Source organism: Hemitrygon akajei, chromosome 10 (genome assembly GCF_048418815.1).
Source record: "Hemitrygon akajei chromosome 10, sHemAka1.3, whole genome shotgun sequence".
NCBI classification, from domain to species: domain Eukaryota; kingdom Metazoa; phylum Chordata; class Chondrichthyes; order Myliobatiformes; family Dasyatidae; genus Hemitrygon; species Hemitrygon akajei.
The window spans coordinates 167682314-167694361 of record NC_133133.1 but is presented as its reverse complement, the minus strand read 5'-3'; the positions used below and the strand labels follow the sequence as shown (position 1 = coordinate 167694361).

Here is a 12048-nt window from a genome sequence, read left to right as displayed (position 1 = left end):
AGAACAGATTGCCTTTTTCTTTTCAACTAACTTTACGGAAGAAATTTTCAGTGGGATATTATGGGATACTTTTAAAGTATACATCTGCGGTCAAATTATATTCTGCTGAATTGAAAAAATGAATTAATAATGAAATGGGTACATTGGTTGATAAGATTTTAAAAAATTGATAAAAAATATTCTGTTGCTCCTAATATGGAGCTTTATAAAAAGAGAGTTGAACTTCAGATGCAAAACAGTTTTATATTAGCATCCCCAAATGAAAATCAATTACTTAAAACAAAGTGTTATTTTTATATACATAGTGATAAATCGGGTAAATTGTTGACCAACCAATTGAAAATTGCTTCAGCTAAATGTCAGATTATTGAATTTTGTAAACGAGATGGAAGTTTGACGGTTGACCATGATGAAATTAATAAATCTTTTCAAGAATTCTATATCTCTTTAAACCAATCAGAATTTCCTGATGATTCTACCATAATGCATGAATTTTTAAGGAAATTGAATATTCCAAAATTAGATGCACCCATCACAGAAGAAGAAATAAAGAAAGCAATTTCTTAGATGAATTCTGCAAAGCACCTGGTTTGGATGGGTATACAGTAGAATTTTTCAAATCTTTTTCAAATCTACTTTCTCTTTGGTTATGTAGAATCTTTAAGGATGCTTTACCTATAGGTAAATTACCACAATCCTTTTATGAAGCATCTATTTATTTAATTCCTAAAAAAGATAAAGACCCCACTGAATGTACATCATATAGACCTATATCCTTGTTGAATGTGGACTCCAAAATCTTTTCCAAAATATTGGCAATTAGATTGGAAAACATATTGCCACAAATTATCTCTGATGAACAGATAGGATTTATTAAAAATCGTTATTTGTACTTTAATGTTAGGAGGTTGATGAATATTGTTTATACTCCTTCATCTAAAACTCCAGAATGTGTTATTTGACTTGACGCCGAGAAGGCATTTAATGGAGTTGAATGGGGATATTTATTTTATACGCTTAATTATAGCCCAAAGTTTATATCTTGGATTAAATTGATATATTATACACCTTTGGCTTCTGTACTTACCAATAATCAGAGATCCCCCTTTTTCAGGCTTTTTCGAGGTACTAGACAGGGCTGTCCTTTAAGTCCCTTACTATTTGATATTGCCTTGGAGCCCTTTGCAATCGCTCTTTGTGATTCACCCAAAATATTTGACATTATTTGTGAGAATGAGATACATAAGGTATCACTATATGCAGATGACCTGTTATTATATATCTCTAACCCAGAGAAATACCCCCTTGCAACAATATTACTACTTGCTCAGTTTAGTACTTTTTCTGGTTATACATTGAATCTTAATAAGAATAAACTTTTCCCATTAAATATGCAAGCTCCAATCTATAGACAATCACCATTCAGACTGGTTACTGATTACTTTACTTATTTGGGTGTTAAAATAACTGAGAAGCATTAGGATCTATTTAAAGTTAACTTTTTGCCCTTAATTGATCATGTTAAACAACTGCTTACTAAATGGTCCCCATTGTCCTTATTGTTGATTGGTAGAAATAATACTATTAAGAAATCTATCTAGAAATAGAAATAATACTATTAAGATGATTATTCTACCTAAATTTCTGTATCTATTTAAGGTGGTACCAATTTTCATTTCTGAATCCTTTTTTGATATTATTGACTCTAAAATTTGGCAGAATAAAAATCGTAGATTAAGTAAGAAATATTTACAGAAATCAAAAAAGGATTTTTTGATCCTTTGCCAAATTTTTGATCAAATCCTTTGATCCAATGCCAAATTTTAGATTCTATTATTGGGCAATTAATGTTTGATATTTAACATTTTGGACACAAGATCTGGATGAAATTCATTGTCCACGATGGGTGAACCTCGAACGCGAGTCTGTACAGGGGTTTTCATTGGCTTCTATCTTAGGGGCCTTGCTTCCCTTTGTACTTAATAAACTGAATAAACAAATGACTAATCCAATAACTAAACATACAATGCGAATATGGTTTCAATTTCATAAATTTTTTGGATTGAATAAATTTATCCTATCAAGTCCGATTATATCTAATTTTTTCTTTCAACCTTCCAGAATTGATCAAGCTTTTCTTTTATGGAGAACGAAGGGAATAACCTGTTTTCGTGACTTATTCATGGATAGCTGTCTCATATCTTTTGAACAGTTGTCTAATAAATATAATTTGCCTAGATCACATTTTTTCAGATATTTACAGATTAGAAACTTTTTGAATATTATGTTGCCTACTTTTCTGGTATCACATCAAACTGAAATTACAGAAAAAAATTTAGGTTTAAACCCCTATCAGAAGAGTTTAATAGCAATTATTTATGATCTGATTATGAAAATACATTTAGGTACATCTGATAAAATTAAGAATGAATGGGAAAGAGAACTTCAGGTACATTTACCTATAGAGAAATGGGAGAAAATTCTCCAACTAGAGCTTGAAGGCATCTGGAATCCTTCCCAAGGTTGAGTGGAGCGAATGTTTATCTATTTATAGATAATCTCACAGCTATTACTAGCAGTTTTGGGCTGAAGTGATTTTACAAAATTGCAGCAACTTTGTTGAATGTCTGGCTTGCTGGCTTTTCAGGAGTTATTAAGTTGTAAAAGAGACTGTAGAATCTAGAACCCATTAAACTAAAAAGCATGGAGACTTTCTTTACTTCACCTATGTCATTAACATTACCATATAATTCAACCCTCTTGATATACGGTTCCCAGTCCTCGTTAGCACTATCAAATTTATCAGCTTTCCCAATTAAGGCCATCGTCATGTTATTTTTACTTCAGCTTTGCTAGTTGTGTGTCTCTCACTGTGTACTTTGCACTGTCACTTCTGCACCCTTTTCTAGCAAACATGACTGCCTTCTTTGTACTGGTTCACACTTTCCTCTTGCTGTCCCTCTTCCGTCCTCCGAATTCTGGTGATATTCACTGACATTCAAGTTTGACATCATTGCCAACTTGTTGTGTCTGTACAACTACATTCCAAATAAATAAAGGCACACATTCGGAGGAGAAGTAAACGTGTATATCTGCTTTGCAGAGAAAGCAAGAAATCGATGTGTGTGCATAAGTTATCAGTCAATAATTAGAGCTAAGGAGAGTCATTGCGCTTAAAGAAATAGATCCATAAATTACAGTCACATAGCATGTAGATATCACTGATTAAATCAGTATTTATTATCAATTCTTTGGTGCCCTTGAAGCAAGTGGCTTGCCAAGCCATTTCTGAGGTAGTAGGTTAATGTGCTTGTATCTAGTTTCACATTTAAGCCAGGATCCATTAAGGATAACATATTGAGAAGTTTAGATAGAGTGAATGTGTAGAGATTGTTTTCAATAGTGGGAGAGTTTAGGATTGGAGAGCATAGCCTCAATAGCAGGACATTCCTTTAGAGCAGGAATGAGGAGGAATTTCTTTAGCCAGAGAGTGGTGAATCTGTGAAATTCATTGCCAAGGATGGCTGTGGCAGCTAAGTCACTGGGCATATTCAATGCAGAAGTTGATAGATTCTTGATTGGTAAGGGTGTCAAAGGTTATAGAGAGAAGACAGGAGAATAGGATTGAAAAGAAAAATACCGTAAATCAGCTCTGATTGAATGGCAAAGAAGACTTGTTGGGCTCTTATGTTTTATGGTATTAATTCCTTCTATGAAGATATAAATAACCCTGATGTTTTTTGATATTTGAATAGTAATGATGATGATGAAATTTAGACTATCTCTTTAATCCAGATGTACGTAAATAAGTTTAAAGGCTGAATTGACATCTTGGCATTTGAAGATGTGTCCATATCATTAATCCAAGTCTCTGAGTTGCTGGTGTAGTCATGTAAGCATAATGCTGGCATATCCAAATGAGCAGCTCCACCACCTCCATTTTGACATATTGCAGTTATATCCAACAGGAATATTTGCCTTTTTTTCCACCAAATGCTCCCCCACCTCCAGGTCTCATTGACATTATCAGAGACTGCACTTTTTAACTGAAAATCTTGGAAGGTTCCTGTTGTTATAGGCAATGTCTCTCATCCCTACACTTTTCCCCAATTTGCTGCTTCTCCTGCCATCCTGTGGGGTACTGATTGTGTTCATTTAACACCGTATCAGAGTGGCATTCTTCTTACTTCCCAAATTAGTATCCCACTGAAGCATGGTCACCCGGCCTCTGTTCTGAAAGGCTCATTGAACTCTGTAAGAGAACTGTGGTGAGTTAATGTTGGATTTGCATTAGGCAGCTGCTGTCCGACCACGAACATGCCAACCAGAAGCTTTGGACGATCTTATCATTTATGTTGCCTGACCTGCTGTGTTTGTCTAGAATTTTCTATTTTACTTAAACTTTAAAACTGCATATCTATAATTAGAGCAGAGAACCGGATTTGTAGGGTTTGTAAAATTTCAGCTTCTTTGCTTCATTATTTAATGCATAAATATGACTCATTTTCCCTTATTTTTCAGGAAGGAGAGCGGAGACTTTCTAGAGAATTGACTTCTCATCAACTTAACTCCGAAAAATATGTCCATACTTTCAAAGATTTAACTAACTTTTCAGGAGCAATAAATGTCACCTATCGTTACCTTGCAGGATTTCCTATAGCTAGAAAAAGTGAGTTGGTTTCTATTATAGACAATAGACAATAGACAATAGGTGCAGAAGTAGACCATTCGGCCCTTCGAGCCTGCACCGCCATTTTGAGATCATGGCTGATAATCTACTATCAATACCCGGTTCCTGCCTTGTCCCCATATCCCTTGATTCCCTTATCCATAAGATACCTATCTAGCTCCTTCTTGAAAGCATCCAGAGAGTTGGCCTCCACTGCCTTCCGAGGCAGTGCATTCCAGACCCCCACAACTCTCTGGGAGAAGAAGTTTTTCCTTAACTCTGTCCTAAATGACCTACCCCTTATTCTCAAACCATGCCCTCTGGTACTGGACTCTCCCAGCATCTGGAACATATTTCCTGCCTCTATCTTGTCCAATCCCTTAATAATCTTATATGTTGCAATCAGATCCCCTCTCAATCTCCTTAATTCCAGCGTGTACAAGCCCAGTCTCTCTAACCTCTCACAGTAAGACAGTGCTGACATCCCAGGAGTTAACCTTGTGAATCTACGCTGCACTTCCTCTACAGCCAGGATGTCCTTCCTTAACCCTGGAGACCAAAACTGTACACAATACTCCAGATGTGGTCTCACCAGGGCCCTGTACAAATGCAAGAGGATTTCCTTGCTCTTGTACTCAATTCCCTTTGTAATAAAGGCCAACATTTCATTAGCCTTCTTCACTGCCTGCTGCACTTGCTCATTCACCTTCAGTGACTGATGAACAAGGACTCCTAGATCTCTTTGTATTTCTCCCTTACCTAACGTATATATAAGTTATAATATATGCAGCGATTTTACTTTGATTGAATCCAACAAAACATATCCCACTTAATGGGGTGGCACAGTAACACAGTGGTTAGCACTATGCTTTACAGTAGGAGCCACCCCTGGGTTCATTCCCCATTGCTGTCTGTAAGGAGGTTGGATGTTCTCCCTGTTACCTTGTGGGTCAATTCCGGGTGCACTGGTTTCCACCCACATTCCAAAGACCTACCAGCCGGTAGGTTAATTCTTCTTCTTCAGCCCTTAGCTCCTAGTACAGCATAGGCCACTGATGATCTCCCGTCTCCATTGTCCAAATCCAGTGGTATGGCTGAAGTTCATCAATGTTTTGATAATCCATTGCACCCACTGTACAAGGATTGGCTTATATAGCTTCACTAGAGCCCTGTTGGCCAGCGTTACCTGATTTCACCTCTCACAACGGGGATGTAGAGTTGGACTTTGAGAGGCAGTAGGTTAATTGGTCATTGTAAACCACCCTGTGACTAGGCTAGTGTTAAATTGGGGGGTTTCTGGGCGGTACTCTGCACCATATCCCAATAAATAAATAAATACAATTTTTAAAAGTTGAAATAGCCTGTGATTTAGCAGTAACTTTTTTTCCTAATCTCTTGTGCAGAATATTTAACAGTAGGACTATCATCTGTGAAAAGGAAACGAGGTAACTACCTACTAGAAACAATTAAATCCATTTTTGATCAGTCCAGCTATGAAGAGCTGAATGAAATTATAGTTATTGTGCACTTAGCAGACTTTGATCTGTCATGGTGTGAAAATGTCGTCCAAGACATCTCCAGAAAATTTGCTCATCACATTATATCTGGCCGATTGATGGTTATTCATACTCCTGAGGAGTATTACCCCAGTTTAGATGGCCTCAAAAGGAACTATAATGATCCAGAAGATCGCGTAAGATTTAGATCTAAACAGAATGTAGATTATGCTTTTCTACTTAACTTTTGTGCTAATTTGTCAGACTACTATGTCATGTTGGAAGATGATGTACACTGCTCTAAAAACTTCCTATCAGCCATTAAAAAAGTAATTACCTCAAGAGAAGGCTCCTACTGGGTGACACTAGAGTTTTCTAAATTAGGATATATTGGAAAACTCTACCATTCCTGTGACCTCCCACGACTGGCACAATTTTTACTAATGTTTTATCAGGAAATGCCATGTGATTGGCTACTCATCCATTTCCAAGGATTGCTTGCCCAGAAAGATATCATACGGTTCAAGCCTTCTTTGTTTCAGCACATGGGATATTATTCCTCCTTCAGAGGGACTGAAAACAAACTTAAAGATGATGACTTTGAAGAGGATTCCTTTGATATTCCTGACAATCCACCTGCAACTCTTTGTACAAATATGAATGTGTTCGAACACTACAATCCCAGTAAAGCGTACAGCAGTGTTGATGAATACTTCTGGGGAAAATCAGCTTCAGCTGGAGATTATTTCATTATTGTGCTCGACAAACCTGCTAAAATTGATAAACTGAAAATCCAAACAGGCACAGACGACAGACAAAATGACATCTTGCATCATGGAAGACTGGAAGTTGGCCAAAATTTGCTGATGGTGAAGAAGGAAAAGCAATGTTCTAGCTACACTACGCTAGGGGAATTTAAACATGGAAATATTGAGATAAAGGATATTGGCCACAAGGTTAACTTTGACATTCACTGTATTCGAATACTGGTAACAGAAAGCCAGAAAGAATGGCTGATTATTAGGAGTATCAGCATTTGGACCAGTCAGACATCCATTTAGAAGATATCTCATGGAAAGAAATGAAAAGGCTTTTGCAAATCAGAGTACAAAATCAAAAACGTTATCATTTTGTGTATTCCAGAGTACAAGTGGTTTGCATTTGAAATATGTTATTCCCCCCCCCCCAAAAAAAAAATCTTAGTAAGTTTAGTAATGAGGGAACCAGCAGAATTCTTTGACAACCCAGGTTTGCACTTAACCTGGCATAATCATGAAACTAAACTGTGTGATGATAATCTCATTGTTTAAGCAGCTGATCTAGAGTTTCTAACTCTGTTTTTAATAGCTGGCATAAGACACTGATTAGCCAATGCCCAAGCAGCAGAGAGAGGAATTCTGGCCAAATTATTAAACATTCAGATATCAGTATTCCACACAGTAAACTCATAAATTTACATGTTTCGTCTGCCATTTCTCCTGCTATTTTAATTTTCCCAAAAGTGAGAATAACACCAGTTCAAATGCGAGGAACAGTCCAGTTTCTACAGCATTATATTTGCTTGTCTTCAGATTTGTTCGTGCTTTAACTCTATGTCAATCATGTGCAGATGAAGTACCAGACCTCTACATTCTTCTCTGTCACTGCCCTTGAATTGGAATGATTTTGGCAAAATATTAATTCTGTGCGTCAATTTCTTAAGTAACTTCAAAGTTCAAAGTTCAACCATACCCATCGCTGTAGAAAGTTTTAGAAGTTTTCCTTATGACAGAAATATTAATTTTGTTAGATATTTCACCATTTAATAAATACTGTACTTTATTCCAAAACACAAAATTAATCTGACTTCCTATTCAATGAAATAGAACTAAAATTCAGTGGTTACATTCAAAACCAGTGTAATTCTAAATCACAGTACAAAAGACTTTCTTTTTTTATAGGGAATATGATTGCAAAAAATTTACAAAAGCTATTTTTATTTTTGTAAACCATTAGTGTACTATAAGTCAATTGTGTTATTTCAATTTCTTGCTTTTTTTAATTGAAGATCCGTCAGATTATTCACTGATTGCAGCTATAAGGACTTAACAAAAAAATTCTTTCTGTTTGCAACCTTTCAATAGGGGTTCCTCATAATGGATTCAACCAGTTTTACAGCATGACATATTTAAATGGGACCCATTTGAAAGTATATTAATGTCCTGACTCTGATGTTCCATATCTGACACTCAGATGACGCTCTATCATTGCAATTAGGATTTGGGGAAGCACAATACATACTTTACATATCTTTAAATCTGGGTTATTTTCTCTCTGAAGGTATTGGTGTTACAGTGAAAGTCATTACAAATCAATTCAGTAATAATCTGCACGTGAAAAGACGCAAATATTGTTTCAGTGTAATAGGAATTAGGTGAAGGTTTGTGAATGCCTTTCTGAAGATAGGCTGAGTGCTTTAAACATTAATTAATGGAACATGCTGTTAAGCTTAGTAAATGACAAAAAATAAAAATTCCTCAGTATTGTTGAACATGTAGAGAAGCTAACTCCAACACAAATTAACTTATGCCCAAAGGCCACTTTATTAGGTACATTTGTCACTTGCTCATTAATGCAAATATCTAATCAACCAATCATGCGTCAGCAACTCTGTGCATAAAAACATGCAGAAATGGTCAAGAGGTTTAGTTGTTCTTCTGATCAAACATCAGAATGGGGAAGGAATGTGATCTAAGTGACTTTGACCATGAAATGATTGTTGGTGCCAGACGGCATGGATTGAGTATCTCAAAAACTGCAGATATCCTGGGATTTTCACACACAACAATCTCTAGAGTTTACAGAGAATGGTGCAAGAAATAAAAAAAAAATTAGTGAGCTGCAGTTCTGTGGGTGAGAACTCTCTGTGAAAGAGAGAGGCCAGAGGAGAATGGCCAGACCTGTTCAAGCTAACAGGAAGGCAATGGTATCTCAAACAACCACATGTTAGAACAGTGGCGTGCGGAAGAGTATCTCTGAATGCAGAACATGCTGAACCTTAAAGTGGAAGAGCTACAGCAGCAGAAAACCACAGTGGGTTCCACTCTTGTACCCAACAAAGAGGTCATTAAGTGTAGATAATATTTGTTAACACTGAGGCAAATGTCAGAAATTCTATACCACCAAACATGTAGGATTAACTCCTAAATTTACAATAGTGTAAACCTATATTAATATTAAGTAAAGAGCATTCACACCAGCTGATACCACAAAGGCAGAATTGATTTGTTTTCTCAATTTCCTCCCCCTCCCCACCTTTGCACTGTCATTTGACAGATTAAACTTGTGTATCACCAATCAATATGGTCACTGGATGACCCTGAAGCCGAAGGCTGTCAGACATTTTCCTTCCTGAAAGAGAAGATTCAGAGAGAGAGAAGGAAGAGAGACCTTCCGTTACTCAATCAGTTTTCTCCAGTTATAGTTTTAATTCCTGATAACAAGACCTTCTCCTCCTGGGCCAGTAGTTCGGAAGGCCACTGAGGTGCACTGTTGCAATTTCCATCTGTCAATGATCTCTTCATTCAGGAAAAATCACCTGTCTGCATTATAGTGCATCTCTCACTTAAGTACACCACACAAACAGTGTCAATGTCAATAAAAAGTTGGGGTGTGCAGTGGAAATCATGCCCTTAGACCTGAGGTTCCCAACCAGTATCATTAAGCAAGGGGTCCATGGACTCCAGTTTGGGAACATCTGCTTCAGAGGTTTACTTAATTGAATTTTCTAACAAAATGTTACTTGTCTGTCCAGAATTTGTAGTTTGATTTGTATTGTCTGGTACAATAATTTATTGTACATCCATGAACGTATTTAACTTTGTAGGCAATATGCCAACTGTTTTGCACTTTGTTCGGTGATCAGTTTGTGAAGTGTTTTGATCTTAAAAATGTTTTACTGTACACTTTTTTTTCAGATCTGTTTTAAAGTGGTCTGCAACATCAAAAATATAACCACGTGTTGTTTCACAATTGATTGGTCACCTAGCTTTTTACTTACCAAGCAAACAAGCAGAAATGAAATAAAAATGAAACGACTGATGCAAACAGTAGGGTGCTTCGCACAGCAGGGAGTGTCATAATTTCCCCAGTTACTCGCTACACAATATTAACAACAAAATTGTCAGAGTTGTGTCTGTGCACAACCACACATCAATAAAATAAAAGCACGCACGTGGGAGATGATTCTAACTAGTGTATTCACATTGCATTGAGAGGAAGAGAGAGAGAGAGAGAACAATGCATATGCACAGACAACAGTGCATGCACAAACAACAGATCATACATAGTGATAAGGGGAGGGTCATTGCTCTAAATAAAGACGAGGGGTGATTGATAAGTTCGTGGCCTAAGATAGAAGGAGTCAATTTTAGAAAACCTAGCACATTTATTTTTCCTACAATTACACACTTAGTTCAGCGCTCATGGAGCATACGGATCCCTTCTTTGTAGAAGTTGGTGCCTTGGACCTCCAGAAGTGGTCCACAGCAGGGGTGATTGATAAGTTTGTGTTATAAGGTAGAAGGAGATGAGTTACTAACTTCAAACTTCCTGCATAATCACTCAAAGAGTTGAACTGCACGTGCATGTAACGAGAGCTGTATAACTCATCTCCTTCCTCCTTAGACCACGAACTTATCAATCACCCCTGCTGTGGACCACCTGGAGATCCAAGACGCTCTTGTTATATGCACATGCAGTTCAGCTCTTTGAGTGATAATGCAGAAAGTTTGAACTCATCTCCTTCTACCTTAGGCCACAACCTTATCAATCACCGCTGCTGTGGACCACTTCTACAAAGAAGGCATCCATATGCTCCATAACCGTTGGACTAAGTGTGTACATGTAGGAGGAAACTATGTTGAAAAATGAATGTGCTAGGTTTTCTGAAATTGACTCCTTCTACCTTAGGCCACAAACATCAATCACCCCTTGTAGATCCATACATTACACTTCCTTCCCCTTTATATTAATGCACCATAAAACTGTATAGGTACAAAACATTCAATTCCCTTTTCATAAACCCACATTCTAAATAAACATGCTTTCACAATAACACTCCATAACTAACTTCACAGTTCTGAAGGTTCAGTCTTTTGGGTGGCTCTCTGTTTCTTTCAGGACAGAGCGTCTGGATGTGTGGAGTGGCATCAGGTTTGCTCGTTGTCTTGTCTAAGACAACATTCTTGGTCTTGTTCATACCACGTCGCTGTATGTGACATGATTATCACTGAGAGGTAAGTTTTTAAACTGTAATGTGTTCACCTTGTTGGATGCAGGTGACTAAGGTGTGTTCTTCAGTCAAAAATCCAGTTTCTAGTCCTCATGATATCTCCGTGTTTGATCTTCAACATCCACTGTGAACATCAGTTGTCTAATTCTTGTAGCTATCCAACCAGGTGTCCACTGGTCTTCTCGGTAATCACGCTTTAGGACTTCTTGTTCAATCTCAAAGCTCCTTGCTGCTTCACTTGGCAACAGGCTGAACTGATTATTCTGCAATTCCATCTGTAGATCTGGTTTCAGGAAGTCATATGTGAGATCTCTGATTCCTGTTCATGAACAGCATTGCTGGTGTTTGATTTGTCATTGCATGAATAGAGTTCCGATACACAAAAAGGAAATTGTGCACTTTGTGCTGTAGAGAAATATCCTCCCTGGCCATCGCTTTAATGGACTTTTTGAAGGTTTGGATAAACTTTTCAGCTAACTTATTCATTGCTGGGTGGTGAGGAGCCGACTTGAAATGTTTGATGCCATTTTTCTTCATGGACAGTCGGGAATTCTTCTGATGTGTTTTGCAGTTGGTTGTCACTCACAATTTGTTCTGGTAAGCCATTTCTA

The 12048-nt window shown here is 37.2% G+C and overlaps 1 protein-coding gene across 4 annotated transcripts in view; it reads left to right on the top strand.

Moving 5' to 3' along the window:
* mgat4c (mgat4 family member C) overlaps positions 1-7276 on the top strand; it is a 457440-nt gene extending 450164 nt beyond the window's left edge. For all 4 annotated transcript variants that reach the window (XM_073059643.1, XM_073059642.1, XM_073059644.1 and 1 more), the window contains 2 exons: positions 4522-4669; positions 6073-7276. In XM_073059643.1, coding sequence (XP_072915744.1) covers positions 4522-4669; positions 6073-7226 — 1302 coding nt within the window. In that variant the 3' untranslated portion in view covers positions 7227-7276. The remainder of the gene's footprint in view (positions 1-4521; positions 4670-6072) is intronic.
* The last annotated feature ends 4772 nt before the right edge of the window (positions 7277-12048 follow it).